This window comes from Alligator sinensis, unplaced genomic scaffold, assembly GCF_000455745.1.
Source record: "Alligator sinensis unplaced genomic scaffold, ASM45574v1 scaffold1097_1, whole genome shotgun sequence".
NCBI classification, from domain to species: domain Eukaryota; kingdom Metazoa; phylum Chordata; order Crocodylia; family Alligatoridae; genus Alligator; species Alligator sinensis.
The window spans coordinates 1,614,694-1,635,053 of record NW_005841950.1 but is presented as its reverse complement, the minus strand read 5'-3'; the positions used below and the strand labels follow the sequence as shown (position 1 = coordinate 1,635,053).

Genomic DNA, 20,360 nt, shown 5'->3' with positions numbered 1-20,360 from the left:
GGACGGCGCTTTACCCCGCGACAGGCTTTCTAGCCCTGGGTTCCTGCCACGGGGCAGTCAGGGGTGATGCGAGCTAATTGCAGCGTGTGTAAGCGAGTGTCCCAGCCTATATGATGTGCGTCAAAACCCAGAACAGTGAGCCCCGAATTATATTCGGGACAACAACCCCGGATTAGTAAACCCGGGACACTCAACTCCGGATTAAATTGGGGACAGTCAGCCCCAGATGAACCCGGTCCTCTGTCCTTAGCTTCAGTGGCCGTGTCCACATGAGCGTTTGGTTCCCCAGGAACAACTAGGAGCGGGACACCACGCGCCACGCCAGGGGCGGTCACCCCGGTGGGGTAGGGGAGGCTGGGCCAGCCCGGGGCTGTGGTGGCAGCCGCCATCCTGCTGCGCCCAGCCTGGCCGGGAGCCGGAGTTTGGCTCCAGCCGGCCAGGCTCTGGTTTTGAGCCCCACGATGCCTCCACCTACACCACTCTGCTTTTTTTTTTTGCACGGAGTTTTTTGACCCCTGGATAGCCAGGCACTTGTGCTCAGCCCGGATTAACTAAGCACATGCCTAGGGCCCTGACCCTTCCCCTCTCCTCTGCACCCTTGCCACCCTGGCAGCTGCTTCCTAGTGGGGAGGGGGGTCTCAATCAGCCTGGGGCCCATGAGTTTGTTTGCTTAGGGCCCACTAAAGGGTTAATCTGGCCCTGCTTGTGCTTACCACATGTGAAGGGGGGGCGGCTCACCATTACATGGAGCCAGCTTCTGTCTTTGCCAAAGGGTAGGTTGTTAGGCAGGGCCCTGACAGGAGCAAGAAAGGTCTCTGCTTGATGTGGCCTGTGCTGTAAAAAATGTTTGGGAAGTGTTCCCCTGATTCCAAGTTGGCTACTGATAAAAGAGGCAGAAACAGGCCTGCAGCCCAGCTTTTTATTTGCTTGTACTTCAAAACATACAAATAAACACTCATCCCAAAGTCTGCCTGGCTGCCCATGACAGTGCAACACAGATTCTCACTTGTACTGGCTGGGGAGACTGGAGCGGTTGGGAGAGGGCGGCAGTAGATTGGCAGAAGGTCTTCTTAAATTAGCCGAGGTCTCCAAATTTCCTTCCAGCCTATGCCCCATATTTATAGATGGCCTGTTCTAAATACTCTAAGAAATGTTCTATGATTGGTTTTATTTAAAGTTCTTCCACTGAAGCGTTGGGGACCAGACTGAGCCAGATCTCTTGTGGATTTGGAAGGCATCCATTAACTGGGATTTATATCCTTGGGGAAATAAAAGGAGGGTTTCTTATCTCCCTTCCTTCCCCACTGTGCAATGCTGTTCAATACTGGGTTCATCCTTCATTACTTTAGTAACACTGCCTTCATTTTTCATTGCCTCTGTGGCACGGCTGTTTTCTTTTTACAACTCTAAGCATCTTAACAAAAATATATCAAATACAGCAACATGGCGTTGAATACATTTGGTTACATCAATCACTATTACGACTTTTAAGATAAAGCTATGATATTTGGGTTATTGAATGCATTGTCTTATAATGGCTCCTTTCAGGCCATGTGCTTTGTTTAATTGTATCTCGTGACTGGTTTATTTAGATGTATGGATGGCTTCCTTTATTTTGCTGACCAAGCTAGTTGTCATGTCTGTAAAGGTTCACATTATGGTCACTCAGAAAGAGGCTTTGGAGCCTTCTGCTTAGTCACACTTCTGCAGCTTGGCCTAGGCTAAAAAAATAGCCAAGATTAGCAACAGAAGCATCTTTCCACTAGACTGCACCATGCCTTCACTGCAGCTGTCCTTGTTCGCAACGTTGTCTCTGCGTTTATGGAGCACTGTCTACTACTCTGGGTGTTCCAGTTGAGCTGAAAGAGCGAGGCAGTGGTGTGCTTACTGCAAGCTTTTTGTTGTGTAGTTTTCAGGCGTTGTGATTCCTTGTGGCAGAGTTCCAGGGAAATTATACAGGACAGTTATGGAGAAGATGGAGATGAGCTTTTCTTTGTGGCCATAGGGGAAAGGACTAGGAGCAACAGCCTCAAGCAAGAGGTTGGAGATTAGGAGGAACTTTCTGACTATGAGGGTGGTCAAGCTTTGGAACAGGCTGCCTAAAGAAGTTGTGGAATTTCCATCCCTGTAAATTGTCAAGAGCAGGTTGGACAGACACTTGACTGGGGTGGTCTAGTCAGGGACAATCCTGCCTTGAGTAGGGGACTGGACTAAATGACTTTGTGAAGCCCCTTCCAGTCCTACTTTCCTATGATCCTATGTGCAACCAGAAATGTGATTTTGGATATGCAACCAGCTTGTAACCCCTCTGCCCAGCACAGATGGCAGTAACAAGACCCAGGGGTCCATTTAGGGGCTTTACATACATTTTCTCTCATGGTTCAATGGGGGAAGTCAGTCCACCTTCAGGCTTAATTATACAGGTTATTGTAGCCCAGATCCAAATCTTTAACAGTTGGAAAATTTCAAAATGCCACTGCACAAGGGGTAGTGGCACATGGTCTAAAATCTGAGAGGATGCACTGAGACAGGCAAGGAAGGACATATAGGAGCAGGTAGCTTCAGAATCATAAGAGATGGGTACTTCCCCATTTAATTCAATGGGGAGATATGGCCTAAGCAGGCTAATTTAATCCTTGCCTGTATTACTTAATAAACATGGTATAATCCTGCTACAGAACCATATCTTAGCCTAGATATCTGTGGTCTTTTTTCCAACAGGAGTTCAATCCTCCACTTCACATGGAGAATACTCAGTACAGAAAGGGATGGGAAGAGAAAAAAATGGCTTCACAATAGCTTCTCTGTAACCTGAGTCCTTTTATGGGCTTACTCGATGCCTATATGTGCTTTGCAGCCAAAAATAGCTGGTGTTGGAAACTGAAAGCAAATTAGGAGTCAAACATTACCCAATTGACCTAGAAGTGTGTTGTACTTGTGTTGTATAAGTGCAGATGGTGACCTGAGTACAGGGCAGTGTTTTTAAGTATGTTGTTTAAACCATCAAGCACCCTGAAGGCCTCTAATAACAATTATGAATAAAACTGCACCCTCCCCCCAACATGCACGCTTTGATTCCTGCTCCGCTCAAATATTAATATCAAGTGCCTGGGAGAGGCAGGAGCATTTCTATTCAAGCACTACTGAGGGAGTCAGTTGACTTTATGGCTCTCAATCGACCTGATTCCTGTTAATCTCTCTTCACTACAAAGGTGTTAACAACCATCTTTCCTTTTGAATAGTCTTGATGTTCCATTAATCAAGTTATCCTTTCTTCTGCAATGTTGCTAGCTGTTAGCTGTTCTTGGTAATATCTCTGTTCTATTTCACAGCTGAAAATCTTGACTCAGTTGTTGTAATATTAATGCAGGTTAATATTAACTCATGTGGAAATGATTGGTAATGAAGTGTTCAATGTACTGTCAAGATGCTCAAGAAAGCTAGATTTTGTTTTACAAATCTGAATAAGAGACATACATTTAACTATAACGAGTATAGTGCTGATAAAATAATAGCTTTGGATTATTTTTGGATACACCATCTGTATCCCCCTTTTCAAAATCCTATTTCAGGTTCTTGTAATTTGTCTTCCAGTTTTTTAATATGTAGAGTTTTACTCCCTTCGTGTTTTCAACCTTTGCTCTACAATACTGAGGACTAAAAACTTACCCCACTTCTGTTATCAGACCTCCTTACATTTATTTTCCTTGCTCATTTAAACATTTTTTTAAATATGCCTTAGTGTGTGTCCATATATGTATTTTACATTTTGAGCCAAGTGTCCAACATCTCCTATCCTGTATTGCCAGTCGAACCCATGAAAGCTGAATGCAGACTAGGAATCACTATCACCCATCTAATCTGAAAGTATTCTGTTTTATATAAATGCAGGTGGTGACCTAGGTGCAAGGCAGTGGTGTTTGCATGTTATATGAAGCTTCAAGCACCTTGAAAAATGTTGATAACAATTGGAAATAAAATTCTAATAGTTCAATATGCATATATCATTGGTATCTAATTAACAGTAATTATACCATTGAACTATTTTATTTCTTCACAACCATATGGGGGAGACAAATTCTATCTCTGATTCTGGTCTCTTATTCCCTGTATCACCAGAGACAAGGATTTTCTGGGGGTTATGTGTTTTATTGGACCAACTGCATGGTTGGAATAAGTTAGACAAGCTTCTGAGTACTGTACAACGCATTCTTCATTAGGTTCTGATGAATAATGTATTGCATTAAAAAGCGTGTCTAACTTGTCTGCAACTAAGCAGGTGGTCCAATAAATGATATCACCTCCAAAAAAATCCTTACTTCTCATGTAATTCCTGTACCATCATAGCTACAACATCAATCTAACTCTACTGTAGCACTAAGGAAACCCTATGGATCTCAGTCCGTAAGTCTACCACATACTCCAGGCAATGGAAGCATTGATGAGGTTTTATATTATATGTTGGGCCAGAGTTGCTGCTGTGTGAGATGCTCCTTCTCTCCAGAAGCCCTTACAACACACCTAGAGCTGCTCTTCTCCTTTACACCAGTTCTGCACCATGGTACATCCACTGGCTTCAAAGGAGTTTTCTTGAAAGATCTGAGTGAAAGGAGAACTAGATCCCAGGTAAATAATTAATTTTGATTTAAGATATAGCAACTGGGTCCTAGCAGAGCAATATGGAGTGTGAGTTTTGTTGTTTGTCATTGTAAGGCACAATAATATGGGATTGCGCTTATGGGACTCAGGGATATAGAGACTGTGCTTACTGTTTTATCAAATAAAGTGGGCAACTGCAACAGAAATGTCTTAATAAGTAGACCTGAGAAAAGGTCAAGGTTTGTACAGGCATCAAAGGCTGTAACAAGACTCTGACAAAGGCAGCACACACAATAAGGAAACTCCAACCTTCAGTGTACTCTGCTCACAGCTTATACAAAGCCAAACTGGGGTTGGGCCCTTCATGGAATATGACCAGGCTTGTCCAGTGCCCTCCTATCTCAGTTAGCCACCCTCCCTTATCATCCAGCTGCCAATGCCCTGACATTTCCTTATCTAATATGTAGAACAAATGCCTACTTTATCCCAACCTTCCTGCCACAACATAATACACTTCCTACAGCCCTGACTTTTCACCTTCCAAGCTGTGGCCCCTTCTACAGCAAACAACAGGGTGAGCAAGTTAAGTTAGATGGGTTCAAATTGCTGAACCCTCTCCTTACCACCTCCCCCTTCAGTCTAATTGATTTATCTAACATTATTTAAATATATCAATTGTGCTCAGCAGTATAGAGATGCAGCTGGGCTTCTGAGGAAAAGCAGAAGCAATTATGTCCAGTTGCCACCGTGATGCCAACTGTAAATGCATGCCTGCTAGCAGCAGTTGTTTTTTCTCAAACCCCCCCCCCTCCCCCCCCAAAGTTGCCTCTATTACCACCCTCTAGTTAGTTATACCTCTGGTTGTGCCTGTTATGCTACACAAAAGAACATGAGCCCTGTCCCAGTTGCCATGAAGACTCCTTACAGTCCCCTATTCAAAACATAATGGCTCTACTGCAAGGTTTTGTATGTTTTCTGTCTTGGCTACAGTGAGAGGAGGCCTTTGGGTACAATGCTGGAATTTTGTTACTGGCTTTGATCAAATTGGGATTCCCCCACCCTGGGGAAGAAGTGAGCTGCACATTGCATACTCCAGAGTTTGGCTACTTATCTCCAGTACTTATGAGAACCCCTGTCACTATGGGAACTGAGTGCTGGACAGTTTTTAATATGTTTATCCTCATAACACAGATAGGTGGAACAGTGGTGTTATGCTCATTTGACAGATGGGGAACTGAGGATCATAGAGACTAAGGCCCAGGTCCTCAGAGGCATCTAAAGAGGCCTGTTAGGTTCTGGGTCTAAGTGACATGCTCAAAAGCACACAGGGATCCTGTGGCAGAGTAGTCTGCTGACCTAACCACTAGACAACATGTCCTTGCAAAGCCCTGTCTGACACCCTTTGGTGTCTATAGTTGAGACCTTTCTGCCCTCTCTAGAGATTTATACATTGTGCTGTGCTAGCTACAGTGCCTCTCTGAGGTCAGCTGTCTCCACAGGTTGCAGAAGGAAATAGGCCCACTAGCTCAATTAGGTTGAAGGCTTTAAATATCCAGGCAGTCCCAATCCCTCATATCTCACAGCACCTCCTTGGACATGCCCCATACCCCTCAGTCATGCAGCCTTCCTGCAATCTCTTCCTCAAATAAGCACCCTTCTCCCCTTGCCCAATTGCTGGACTCCTTGACAAGCACCCAAATCCTCTGCACCCTTCTCCTTGCTGCCTGCAATCCGATTTCCTCCCTTTCATCTATCATATCCTCTCAGATCACTCCTCTTTCAGACAAAAAGCTAAAGTTCCCTCTCAGCTGCTAATCCTCCTACAGAAGCTACCCATATGTGTGGACCAGTGCCAGTCCCCCATAAGTAGATTACTCCTTTTGCTGTCTGTCCATTCCATATACTGTGTCTATTCCCTTTTCTAACTCTAGAGCTGCTCAGCCTTAGCACACTAGGTCTTTGCCCAGTACTCATTTATCTGTGGGCAATACCTTGTGCCGGTAGTGGGTAGAGCTCAGAATTTCATTCACATATAAAAGGAGAAGGATTCAGATTTTCTCCACAATGCCCCAGAACTGAACAGGGGAGCAGAGGCATAGCAAGGCAGCACCTTCCTCTTGCCAGCTGCCACAGAGTCAATACTGGCAATAACAGCTATTTTTGACCACTTCTCCCCCACCCTGCTCAGTTACTAGCTGGAGCCCAGGACTGGTGTCTTCATCACCCCTCCTCATTTACACTACTGCGGGGGAGTGAGAAAGAACTGGAAGTGGATGCAGTATTAACTGGAAAGCTTCAGTCCCAAGTGAAGCAAAGTTAGCCCTCATACAAAGGGGGACATGCATTTACTAGTATACCAAAACTAGAAAAAGCCCTGTTTTGGGGAGGCAAAATACAGGCTGCAGCTCTTACCCTAGAAAACACTTCCAGGGTTGAATCAGAAGGGCAGCAGATGGGATGTTAAACTGAGAAATTATAAAAGACTGGAAGTGTTAGGGATGATCACATCTAGTCAGCAGCATGGGGATGAAATGTAACATTTTCTTGCAAATCTCCGATCCTTAAAAATGTTTGCTATCTAATCCTCCCCACCCCTCCCCCCCCCACACACACTTTACCTTATCTCAAACCAGTTAGGCAGAAGTTAGGGTAGGATGAAACTTTTTAGACTAACTGGTTCAGGGAGGCATCCGCTTTTGTAGGCAACAACCTATCTGTCAGATGCTATGAATGCACTGGCAGAACTAAAAGATTGTATGTAGAAAAGAACGGGACAGGGGAAAGGGACATTGTTAAGAGAGGCAAAGAGTGGTTTGATTATAACAATTGAAATGAACAAAGCAGTTAACACCTTGAGGAACACTGAAGTTAACAGTTAGTTCAGGTAATGGGATAAAACATTTCAGGATACTAGAGGAAGGAATCTTGAATTAGGCAAGACAGGTTGTGGACTGGATGTGACAGATTTCATCCACCCTGAGACAGCAGAGAAACTGTCTAAGGAACAGTGGAGCAAGCTGCCCAGGAAAGTTGTAGAATCCCCTTCATTGAAGATTTGCAAGAAGTGGCTGGATAGGCACCTGTCTAGGATGGTTTAGGAATAGTGCAGCCTGTGCCTGTGTAGGGTGCAGTGGGAGTAAAACAAGGCTGTGTCATTGCTCTTAATATTCCTTGCCACAATACTACATCTGACCACCAACAAGCTTCTGGCTGGAGTGGAGCTAAACTACCAAATGGATGGTAAGCTATTTAACCTCAGCTGACTCCAAGCCAAAACCAAGACCACCCTGACCTCAATTACCGAGCTCCAGTATACTGATGATGCTGTAGTGTGTGCTTTCTTGGAAGCAGATCTTCAGGTAATCATTAAATCTTTACTGAGCCATACAAGAAAATGGGACTAACTCTTAACATGTAGAAGACTAAGGTCCTCCACCAACAAGCTCCTAATGAACAGTCCACAGCTCCAGTAATCTAGATCCATGGTGAGACTCTGCAGAACACTGAGTATTTCCTGTATCTCAGAAACCATCTCTTGGAGAAGGCTGACACAAATGAAGTAATCCAACTTCATCTCAAATATGCAAGTGCAGCCTTTGGATGCCTGAAGAAATGGGTGTTCAAAGACTGTGACACAAGCTCATGGTTTATCAAGCAGTCATGATCCCCACCTTGTTGTCCAGAGCTGAGACATGGACAACGTACAGGAGACATCCGAAGTTGTTAGAGAAGTACCATCAATGCTGCCTGCAGAAGATTCTTCAAATCCAGTGGGTAGACAGATGCACCAATGTTAGCATCCTCCTGCAAGCAAACACCATGAGTACTGAGGTGATGATCATCCAACATCAACTTCATTAGGCTGACCATGTCATCTGGATGTCTGACTCCAGACTCCCAAAGCAAGTTTTATTCTCCCAGCTCAGCCAAGGCATATGGTCAACAGGAGGACAGAGAAAGTGCTTCAGGGATGTCCTCAAGGCCAACTTAAAAAAATGCAACACTGATGTCAACTTGTGGGAGACTGTTACCCAGGACTGGCCCAAATGGAGGAAGGTCTGCTCCAGGGATCTTAGTACTTTGAAGCCTCATGACAACAACAGAAGATGGAAAAGCAGGAGCAGCAGAAACAGTCCATCACAGACCAAATCAAGAATCCAGTGTCACCCACTCCGCATGGAAACACATGTCCAAGCTGCAGTAGAGTCTGCCGATCTTTGGATGTACAAATAAGACAATCATGGAAATCAATCATCCTCGACTGTGAAGGATTGCTGAAGAATGAAGGTGTAGTACTAGATAGTCTTTGAGAACCCCTCTGACTCTATGGTTGTAAGCAGTGGTTTTCAAACTTCTTGCAGTCACATAACTCTCTCATGTCACTTCTTCTGCCACGAAACCTCTACCCCTCCCCTTTAGACTGGCATGGCGCCATGCAACCTGGACTGACAGTGGCAGTACACTGCCTCCCAGCCCTCTTGACCAATACCCTGATCTCTTTGTGGCAGCGCTGATGTCCTATTGTAGAACCAAAGGGTTCCATGGAACACAAAATGAAAAACACTGATTGTAAGCAACATTTCTCAAAACAGAGCATGCCTAGTCAAGAAAGCAGGCAGCACACAAGCTAGAATGTGCACAAGGAATAGGAAAGTGGAAAGAGGCGAAGAGCAACTACAAAAAGGAAAAAGGAAGGAAAAGAAAAAAATTAAGAACAACTTATATGTCATAGATCAGTGGTTCTCAACCTTTTCAGACTCGAGAGACCCATCAGAAAATGCCAGTTCTTAATTTTCACAAATTTTTTGACTATAGAAAAAAGTGAGCAATTCTTTTGTTGCAAAGAGCTCATAAAGATCACAACAGGTCAGAATGTTTTTAACACTATAGATTCCTATTTGAAATCTCAGGGTTAATCTTGTGACCTATGTTTGTACCCCTAATAGTACTAACAATGTGTTGCACCCTGTGGCACTCTTAAAGGGTCTCAAGGCACCCCAGGGTGCTGCAGCACTCTAGTTGAGAATTACTGTCTTAGGTTGTTCTTATTCTTGTTCTTATTATCCATAATGCGGAGTCCTAGGCCTGTGCACAGCTGAACAAATTAAACAAGAATAGATGACTCAAAAAAGTTTCAGAACCTGTGTGTGTGAACTGCCACCTTCATCTCAATGAGAGTGACAGTTTACAAGTGACACTGTTAATTATTTTGCTGCTGATTATTTTAGTGGGAACATTCAACTAATGCACTTATTCACTGGGCTTGGATTTCACAGTAGTGAGAGACAGACCAGTCCCTGAGGGAGTCCTGTTTTCTTTAGAAATTCTCCATTGAGAATTTCTATCCATTTTCTCACTATTGATCTTGCAATCTTATAGCTTCACTGGGGAAAGCAATAGCATAGATCAAATGCAAGGATTCTTTCATCCAGACTTGCTCTGAGCAGGGTTAGACAGCTAGCGGGCAGAGACACTGGTGACAGCTTATAGCAGCACGTCTATCACTGCATCGGCAGAGATGTTATAGCGGTGATGGGAAAAATACAGTTAAATGTTCTCTGTGTAGCTGTGCAGCTGTAGTATAGACTCTTGGGCCTCCTCTTCCATTCACAATTGCAAGCATGACCCCTCCTTTGGGAATTATCGCACAAGCCTGCCACAAAGACTGTAACATAATACCTGAGGAAGAAACATTAAGGAAGTAGCTAATGTATTTTCAGTGTCCTTTAATGTAAATTAGAAGGTAGAAGCAGAGAGAGCCAGCCCCCTGTGACCAGCCAGTGCTCTTTAGGCCACAGATTATGAGCCACTATCTTAAGTAATGTTATTTGTACGCTGAGGTCATAATGGGAATATTTTCTAAAACATATTCTGTTGGAGAGGGGAGAAAAGACTTAGAGGAGTGGCCATGACCACCAGGACTTCACATAGTTCCAGATATTTTTTTCCTCCCCTTTAACATGCTTCATGACCTGTCTGAGTTACATCTGTAGGGTTTGCGTGTATCTATCTTTTTTTTCTCTCAGCATTGCGAACCCCCTCCTTCTCCTTCCCCCTCCCCCTTCTGCCACCCCCAGGCTTAGTTGGCTAACATTGTATTTTCTGTAACCTAGTTGGGTTCCCCTCCTCACCCCCATCCCTCTTATGTTAGTCCCTCCCTTGGGCAGTCTGTATTTCCCTACTAGCTTTGTCATCTTTTTGGTTCATAACTGTTAACATCTACTAATAAAATTCAGTCTGATGTGTGTTAGAAGCTAGCCCTGGCTTTAAATACTGATAAAGATGCTTCTTATGCTGGGGACACTTATTCCTATAATGGGCTACAAACTCCATGCCAGTACAATTGTCTCCACACAAGGGATTGCATTGACTGTATTATATTGGAAGTGAATCACATCCCTAATAGTTACATTCACATGTTGTCCTGTAGGCAGAAGACGTGTGTGTACCCAGTGCTTAGAGAATCCTAGAAAGTATTCTGTGCTTCCCTGGGTGTGTGTGCATGTGTGTAGACATGTGTGTTGTGCCAGAGAAGGATCACATGCTCACAAACTCTCTAATTTTCGACTGGCCACAGCTGCTTTTTCTGTTTTGGGGGAGATGTTGTGGCAGACAGGATCCTTGCTGCATTACCTGGAGTTTGCCAGTTGTATGTGGCAAATCATTTAGAATCTGGCTGTAGAAGTTTTTTTTTCTCTCATCAATCTTTTTTTTTTCAGCAGAGCAGTGGGAAGCATGGCTCCAACAGCTACATTGTCATCTGAGTGCTGTGAACCTAATCTTGTAGCCTTCTGATGCTCAGTGCTGTGTTGCTTTGCAGTGGGCACCTGGATCTAGCAAGTCAAGGTGAACGCCAGGCAGGGGAGGGGTACAGGTTGATTGCAACTACCTACAACGCAACAAAAACCTGCACCATTTCCCCAGCAGGATTTCATCCTTATGGTGCCACCTTGTGCTAGCCTTTTTTTTCTGCAGTGAAGACAAAGCGCAAAGCTGTCTCTACACTGGGAAAAGCTGCTGATGGGCCCTATTCCTACTGCTGCCAGCTCATCCTCACCCAGAGGGACCCAGTGCTTGCAGGGTTCCAGGTGGGCACAGACATTTTAAGCCTGGCACTGTCCAAGCTGGCTCAGCTCTGTGGGACAGGGCAGCTGAATGCCAGGCCCCTGTACCCAGGGCAGGTCTAGTGAAGCCAAGGGACCCCTGGGATATTCTAGGTGCTTATTCTGGACCAACCACTCTGGGTACCCCCTTCCTGTGCCACAGGGGTAGGGCAGGGCTCCTGGGGGGGGGAAGGCGGGGGATGGGAGTCGGGAGACTGTCCCTGCCCAGCCTGGAAGGCTCCTTGGGCAGCCCTCCAAGGCGCCTAGTGGACGCAGCAGTGTTGCCAGGTCTTAAATATGAAATTATCATAATGGAAGCTCCAAATTGTTGTTTGTATTTTCTGAAAAACTATCATTCACTGGGAAAATATGTAAATAAGAATGCAAATAAGTCTTCCTCTTTAGGCAACATCATGTTGCCTTATACTGTTATCACCACATCCTGCACCACTCTACTTGGCATTGGGCCCATGATGTTTTGTTTAACTCTTTTTTTGACTGGTTAAACTGAATTTATTACTATGATTATTCTTTTCTCTTTGTTTTGCCGTTCAGGTCTGTGTATTGTAAATTGTTATACAATTACTTTACACTGCTACTCACTGTAACCTCCAGAGAGTGAGTGAGAACTGGGTCATCAAAGTTGAAGCTTTTTTTTTTGTTTTGTTTTTTGTTTTTTTTTGTTTTGTTACGAAAATAATACTATGATCACCAAATACAAAAGAAGGAGGGGAGGAAAAATTCTGGCAAGAGATGGACTTCAGGGGTTGTTTCAGCCCAGCACAGGTATAGGCTAAACTAAGAGTCAGCACTGTGAGTAGAAAAGGCTGGCTAGGGTTGCACATGGGATAGAGACAACAAGAGACCTATATTGCACTCAGTGTTCTTGCTTTCCTTTTTTTGGGGGGGGACATACAGGATGTCTAATATGATATGTGTAATATGTGTTAGATAGCCAATACTCAGGGATGTTGTATATACTGTGTACAAATGAGATGACGTGCAATATGATATTAATTCCGATGTTTTGTATTATGTTATTTGAAATGTTGTATTACCCTTTTGGGAGGCCTCTGTTTGGGGTCGTTTTGAGTCTTTTGTTATAGTATGGTTTTCTAATAAAATGTTTTATTAAAAAAAAAAAAAAAGGCTTCCTAGTTGCACCTAGGGTGGCCATCATAGAGGACAGTCTGGTTGTCCTCTGTCCTCTATTGATACAAACTGGATGCCTCTACGTCCTCTATTTTTGTTCTTGAAAAGAAAAATAGAGGATGTAAAGGCGTCCGGTTTTGTATCAGTAGAGGACAGAGTAGCAGAAAACTGGAATGTCTTCTATGATGGCCACCCTAGTCGCACCCAGGGAAGACTGCTCTGCTGGCATGGGATAGTACTGTGTAGGTAATGCATAGTTAACCTTGGCTTTACGCCCACTTTATGGAAATGGCAGGCTCCTCCCTAGATTGCTTCTGCGGCCATATGGCTGAGGGCAAGTGAAACCTGTGGGCATCCGAAACCCAAGCCTCTGGGCTTGGGCCTGCACGTAGCACGCCCACCAAAGGTTTTGGGAACATTTGAAGCCCCAGGTGCGGATGGGGGAGGATGTTTGCCGGTAGTAGGAAGCGCTGACAGCAAATCCAAAAGCTGGTGAAGACTCTCTGAGAGTCACTTGGGTTTTGCATATGCTGCATTCATTAACTACCTCGAAATGACCGTGCATTTTGAACACTTTTAGTATTATCGATCGTGCAAGGGTTGAAATGGTTGTGCAAATACGATCATCCGTACACCTGACCTGGCAAGTGCCCGGAGAAGGGCTGGCCGCAGGCTGGCCGGAACTGCAGTGCGCGGCTGGCGCTGCCGCGAGGAGCTCGTGCAGTGAGCGCGGGCGGCGGGGGGCACGGGCCGGGGCGGGAGGGGCCGGCCCCCCTCGGAGCGCCCCCGCTCGCGGAGCCGCTCGGCCGCGGTCCGGTGGGCTGCGGGCCTCGACCCCCCAGTGCCGAGGCTGCCGCGGGGCCTGCCCGGTGCTGTTGGTGTCGTTCTTACTGCTGGCACTGTCGTCCCTGTCGTCATCGTCGCCTCAGCATTGCCGTCATGATGGTGATAGTGTCGTTGTCATCATCGCTGTTAATATTATCCTTACTACCATCGCTAGTATAATTACTTTTGGTGGTGCTGCTGCCCGCTATCATCACTGTTGTTGTTATTGTTGTCCAGTGCAAGGCACTGATCCGCACCCACAAGATGCACCTGGACCGGTGCGGTGTGGCGCGGCGCGGCGCGGCCTGGGGTGGCCGTTGGCTGGTTCCAGTGAGTGCCGAGCGCTGGGATTGTTCCCCCGGGGCCTCACGCCGCTAGGATTTGTGCCCGTGGGTCAAGCTTTGCAGGGTCCAGGCCTGGCTGCTCAGCTGTGTGCTGCAAGGCCCGGCTGCCATTTGGGGATAAGGAAAAAGGAAAGGGTGTTTTTTTTTTTTAGGAAAAAAAAATGAATTCAGGCAGATGTCAAAACAAAATCCAATACTGGAGCAATACATGGGGATTGCATTACACATTTGCAAAGGAAATAATATATGACTGTTCTTATAACTGAATATCTGTGCTATCAGTATACTGTTTGTATATGTTAATGTTCAAACAGTCTGGTTAGAGATACTGGGCTCCTGGCTGGTGAAAACATGGCTGGTACATGTACATACTGCTTGGTATGTGTGCATGCATCCCCCCCCCCCCCCACACACACTTTATGATTTATCTGTCAAGATATATGAATTGATCTATATAGATCTATACGTACATACACGTATGTATCTATCTGTCTTGCTATCTATCTAAAGCTGGAACTGTCGTCACCTCTTTATAATTTAAGGAAATAAAGAAAGCTAGATAATGGCTGGGCTACTTAATGTACCTGCAATACTGTAATACACTTTTGGTCCCCGTGTATTCTTTTATACATTCTCATCTTAAAGTTAACTTTATTTACTAATGCCCGTGCTTCCCCCCCCATAATTTACTTGGTCCCGTTTCCCTCCCATTTAGATCCCCAAATGATCCTTATTGTTGTATCCTTGGGAAGATTATTTTTAATGTCAGCTGTATTTGCTTGTAGTTTTTGTCTCACTTTTTTACATACAAACTTAGTCTTTCCTCCTGGATCTCTAAGATACTGACTGTATCTTCTGTCACAGAGGTCTGCATTCCCTCTCCTATAACTAGTTTTAATCATGCAGGTGTTTCCTCATCCAAAGTCCCTGCCCAAATTCAGGGCTAGCTTTGTCACCTGCTTTGGCAAAGCTCTAAATGCTTGCTAAGCATCGGGTGATAAGGAGGGGCTTATATCCATAATTAGATCTTGTACCAGGTCTGATTTAGCCCTTCTGGCTTTGGTGCATTTTGTAGTTTGGGCATTTTTTGCACAAGCCTTGGAAGGCTACATGTGAAGATAGCACAGGATTTGTGCACCCCCACAACCTTTTGCTTGTTTTTGGTGGCTAAAAATAAGTTGAAAACTGTAGGGTTTTCTCCTATAATCACTTCTTTTACATTTTTTCTGTACTGTGTTTTCAGGAAGACACTATAGATGACTGGAGAACTAGAGTTCTCCAGAGGAGGGCCACTTGCATGATTATTGGCCTTTGTGATAGACCCTACAGGGGGAGGTTGAGAGAGCTGAATCTCTTCAGCCTTCACAAGAGATGGCTGAGGGGAGATCTTGTGGCCGCCTATAAATTTATTAGGGGAGGTCAACGGGGAATAGGGGAAGCGCTGTTTACTAAGGCACCCCAGGGAGTGACTAGGAATAATGGGTGTAAACTAGTTGAGAGTGGATTTAGGTTAGATATTAGGAAGAAATTTTTCACAGGAAGGTTGGCCAGGATCTGGAATGGGCTTCCAAGAGAGGTGGTGCTATCACCTAGCTTGGAGGTGTCCAAGAGGAGGCTAGATAGTCACCTGGCTGGGGTCATCTGACCTCGGTCCTCTTTCCTGCCAGGGGCAGGGGGTCGGACACGATGATCCATTGTGGTCCCTTCCGACTCTACAATCTATGAATCTATGAATCTACCTCTGTGATGTTTACAGTATGAATGTTGGAGGAGGGGAGAGAAGAACTGTTTAGGTTAAAGAACTGAATAGTTGTTCAAGTTGGTACAAATTGGTTATTACACAGGAGGACACCTAGGTTGGGATAAGACCACTGCTAGAGTGTCCCAGTGGTTCTTCTGGCCAGGGTTGGGGGAAGATGTTGCGTGCCATTGCACAGCTTGTCCCGAATGTCAGAAAGCCAGGGAGGATTGCCTGGCGAGGGCCCCACTTCAACCCATGCCTATCGTTGATATCCCGTTTTCAAGGATAGCCATGGATGTGGTTGGACCACTACCCCGTAGCAGCACAGGACACCAGTATATACTGGTATTCATAGATTGCGCCACCCGGTACCCAGATGCTGTGTCCCTGTGGGCAGTAACGGCTCCACGGGTCGCGGAAGAACTCATTAAGTGGATAGCGAGGATGGGAATTCCTCAAGAAATCCTCACTGATCAGGGGCGTAATTTCATGTCAGGGGTGTTACAAGTGGTGTGCTGCATCCTACGGATAAAACACCTGTGTACATCTGTGTACCACTCCCAGACTACTAATGGCCTGGTAGAACATCTCAATGGGACAATAAAAAGAATGTTGTAATGCCGTATAAGAGGAGACCTGCAAAAGTGGGTTCTGCTTCTTCCATTAGTTCTGTTTGTCCTTCGGGACACTCCACAGGAGTTAATTAAATATTCTCCCTTTGAGCTAGTATTAGGTCACCCCCGAGAGGCCTACTCCAGGCCCTAAGAGAAGATTGGGAACAAGATACAGGGAATGCGAGAAACCCGATCACATATCGGCAAGAATTGCAACAAAGGATCCAGCTGGCCCAAGACCTGGCCAAGGATAATATGCAGGAGGCACAACATCATCAGAAAGAGAGGTATGATGCGCACACTAAAGAGCAAGAATTCGAACCCAGACAGAAGGTGCTGGTGCTGCTGCCCACATCCTCGAGTAAGCTGCCTAACCCAGTGGCAGGGCCTGTTTGAGATAACTCGCAGGGTGGGACTGGTGGACTAAGGTTCACCGACCAGGCCATCTACGTGAGAAACAAATATATCACGTCAACCTCTTGCGCGAAGGGCATAAACTGGAGCAATGGGGAGCCTTTATGGAGGCGGATACAGAAGACCTGGGACCCCAGGGAGCAATCCCAAGAGAAAGGAACGGCTAGAACAGAGGACCAATTCCAAATAGAGTAAGAACTGTTGACATCTGAAAGATATGAGATGCAGGCTCTGGTTAAGAAATTGAAAGATGTATTCTGAGAGGAACCTGGGTGGGTTCCACACAATACAGACCACACAATACAGACACCACTGGGAGCCATAGTGTGGGAGACATGGCAACTGGTGCCCCATCACCTCTCAGGAGAGATACGCAAAGAGGTTGAGAAAATGCTTGAACAAGGGATCATACACCCATCCAAAAGCCTGTGGCAAAGTCTGTTGGTCCCAGTCCCAAAACCAGATGGATCTCTGGGGTTAAGCGTTGATTACCGACGATTAAATACAACGGCAGTCTTCGATGCATTCCCTGTGCTCCACGTTGCAGAACTAGTGGAACGCATTGGGAATGCCCAATATATGACAACGCTCGACTTGGCAAATGGGTATTGGCAGATCCCCGTGGCCAGTAGGGACTGGCCCAAGACAGCTTTTGGGACAGTATGGGGTCTATACGAGTTTGTTCGTATGCAGCGTCTAATGGACCAGATCCTGGCGCCACACACCGGGTATGCTGCAGCCTACATTGATGACATTGTTGTGTTCATGCAAACATGTGCTCAGCATAAGAGGGCTCTCCGGGCCGTACTGTCAGAACTAAGAAAAACAGGGATGATGGCGAACCCAAGAAAATGCGTGCTGGCTTAGAGGCAAACCATATATCTAGGATATATATATATACCGAGATATATATATCTAGGCCATTAGCTGACGAAGTGGAAACCATCCGCAACTTTAAGGCACCCCAGCCCAGCAAACAGCTTAGATCCTTTTTGGGGTTGACCAATTATTACTGCCGGTTTGTCCCCTGATTTTCTGACCTAGCGGCACCTCTTATGGAAGCCCTAAAAGGACAGTGGGCGAGAAGCATAAAATGGACGACCAGAATGACACAGAACTTCGAATTGCTCAAAAAGGCCCTATGCGAAGATGTTGTGATACATGCACCTGATTTCTGTAAACCTTTTATATTGCAGACAGACATGTCAGAGACTACTGTCGGGACAGTCCTAACCCAAGAAGATGGAGGGATAGAGAGACCAGTTGCCTGTGCTAGCTGAAAATTACTGCCTGCAGAAACATGATATGCGACCAGAGAACGGGAATGTTTGGCAATCCGCTGGGTGGTAGAATGCTTCAGGTACTACCTGATGGGGAGGGAGTTTAAGCTGGTAATGGACCATGCTCCCTTAAGATGCCTAAGCACAGCCAAGACCAATAATGCCTGGATTACAAGGTGGGCCCTTGTACTACAACCATTCAAGTTCCACGTGCTACATCGACCAGGGACAAGTAACATAGTGGTGGATTTCTTATCCAGATGCGGAAACGAGACCAAACATGGTGACGCCAAACACCAACTGAGCGAAACACCCGGGATGACAAGTAGGACACCAAAACAAGGAAATGAAGCACCCTAAGGCATCTTAAAGTGGGGGTTATGTCCCAGAGGCACAACCACAGGAGAGCTAGAGACCTTCCCCGAAGGGGACCCCAGGACGGGGGCTACACACCCTGTGGATAAAAACCCCCCAAAAAGAAACTACTTACCGGCCACAGGACGCCAGACCCCGAAGGAACAAAGAGCGGAACCCGCGCAGTTCATGAGCTGTGCCTATATATAGCTGGAGCCAGCGGGTGATGTCAGGAGCAATCACCGACCAGGAAAGATAAAAGGGAGCGCCGAAAGAGCCGCATGGAGTGGGGGAGAGTCAGCGGAGGCTTCAGAGGCTCTCCATGCCCGCACAAAAGAAAGAATGGATCCAGATCAGAGAGTGGCAGTGGAGGCTTCAGAGGCTCTCTGCATTGGTGGCAAGCAGCCCCAGTGAGAAGGGGTGGATTACGCTTGGGGGACAGGCAGCCCAAGTGGCAGGGAATAAACCCCACGCTGGTCACGAGCAGCACCGGCATCCAGGGGACACCTTTGCTCCTGAAGGAGTTATAGCAAACCCAGAGATGGCGGAGGCTTCCTACTTTGGGTTCATACAGATACAAAGACGTGGAGGGAGGCTGACCCGGGGAAGGACAGAAGACACCCTGACAAAAGCGCAGAGCGGAGCAGTGCCATGGGACGCAACCTGGTTTCGACTCTAGGGCTAAAAGAGGGAAGGAGCAGTGTATCCTGATCTCTTCTCTTCTATCCGCCCTCCTATTCTTTAAGTCATTTTTTCTCTTTAGTTGCCACTAGTGTGTATATAGTCTCTTGTGTTGCTGTTGTGGTCTGTCTTTTTTTTTTGGGGTATTCATTGGTTTGGTCTGCTTTGAGGGGGATCTGGCTGACACCGCATCACCAGGGTGATCACGAGGCTCAGCAAGTAGCCATCGACAGCAGGGAAGATAGGCAAGATGGACGTATCCAGTAGGCCTGTAGCCTATCAAAGAAACAAAGTTAATAACCAATCCCGAAGAGGGCGTGAAGATCAAAGGTCATCTAAACCAGAGGAATGGTGCCATTAAATTAAGATGGCCCGCCGGAGGTTGGTATAAGGAAGGGGTGTAGGGGAGGTGGAGCCCTACGAATATCCACTGGGAGGGGTGACCGACTCTGAGGGACCTACGGAAGAAGACCCCTCCACTGAAAATACACTCAAAGTCATGGCAGGTGAGTTTAAACTTCTCCAGGGTGATCAAGGTCCATCTCAGTGGCCACACAAACCCTCACCATGCCCACCACCAGGTGCATGCTCTAAGGCAGCGCATGAACGGGTATTCGAAGCGAGGTGGTCACACCGTGGATTGATAATCCATGAGTAATATGCAGATTCAAGCACTTGCAATCCCCATGTTGAGGATGAAAGGTAGATTTTTCTCTGTATGGCAAGTGTCTGGCTATCCTGTGCTTCAGGGTTTCTACTGATCATCTGCAGGGGTCAGGAAGGAGTCCCTCTTCTCTTTCTTTGGAATGTTCTGTAGGCTTCTGTGTGGTTTTTTTCAGCTTTCTCTAAAGCACTTGATGCTGGACACAGGAAAATTTGGGAGGGTTTATCATGTTGTTACCTAGGATGCTATTGTTTGGTGACTAGTTTCCCTTCTTGTTGTCCACTTTGAGGTACATCTTATCAATTAAAAATGAAGAGGAGATCCGAGAATATGTAATTGACCTCATCCAGGGGACTGATGGGAAGAAGAGTCGGTTTATAGAAGAACTGGTAGCCAGGTGGCAAAAGTCCTCTCAGCTGGCTTCTGACCCTCTGCCAGTATACAGGAAAAAAGATGGTAGGTCAAAGTGACAATGTGTTGGTGGAATTAAAGCATTGAAAGGAACCCAACTTACCTTAGTTACCTAATTTAACCAACACTTTTAGAGCCTTGAAGTGCCCTCTGCAGCTGGTTTTGCTATTGGGTCTCA

At 46.0% G+C, this 20,360-nt stretch overlaps 1 protein-coding gene across 1 annotated transcript in view; it reads left to right on the top strand.

Moving 5' to 3' along the window:
- TRIP4 (thyroid hormone receptor interactor 4) overlaps nt 1-20,360 on the top strand; it is a 68,973-nt gene that overhangs the window by 3,399 nt on the left and 45,214 nt on the right. The window contains exons 2-3 of the mRNA XM_025199902.1: nt 13,503-13,577; nt 20,061-20,227. Of these exons, the coding sequence (XP_025055687.1) occupies nt 13,503-13,577; nt 20,061-20,227 (242 nt within the window). The remainder of the gene's footprint in view (nt 1-13,502; nt 13,578-20,060; nt 20,228-20,360) is intronic.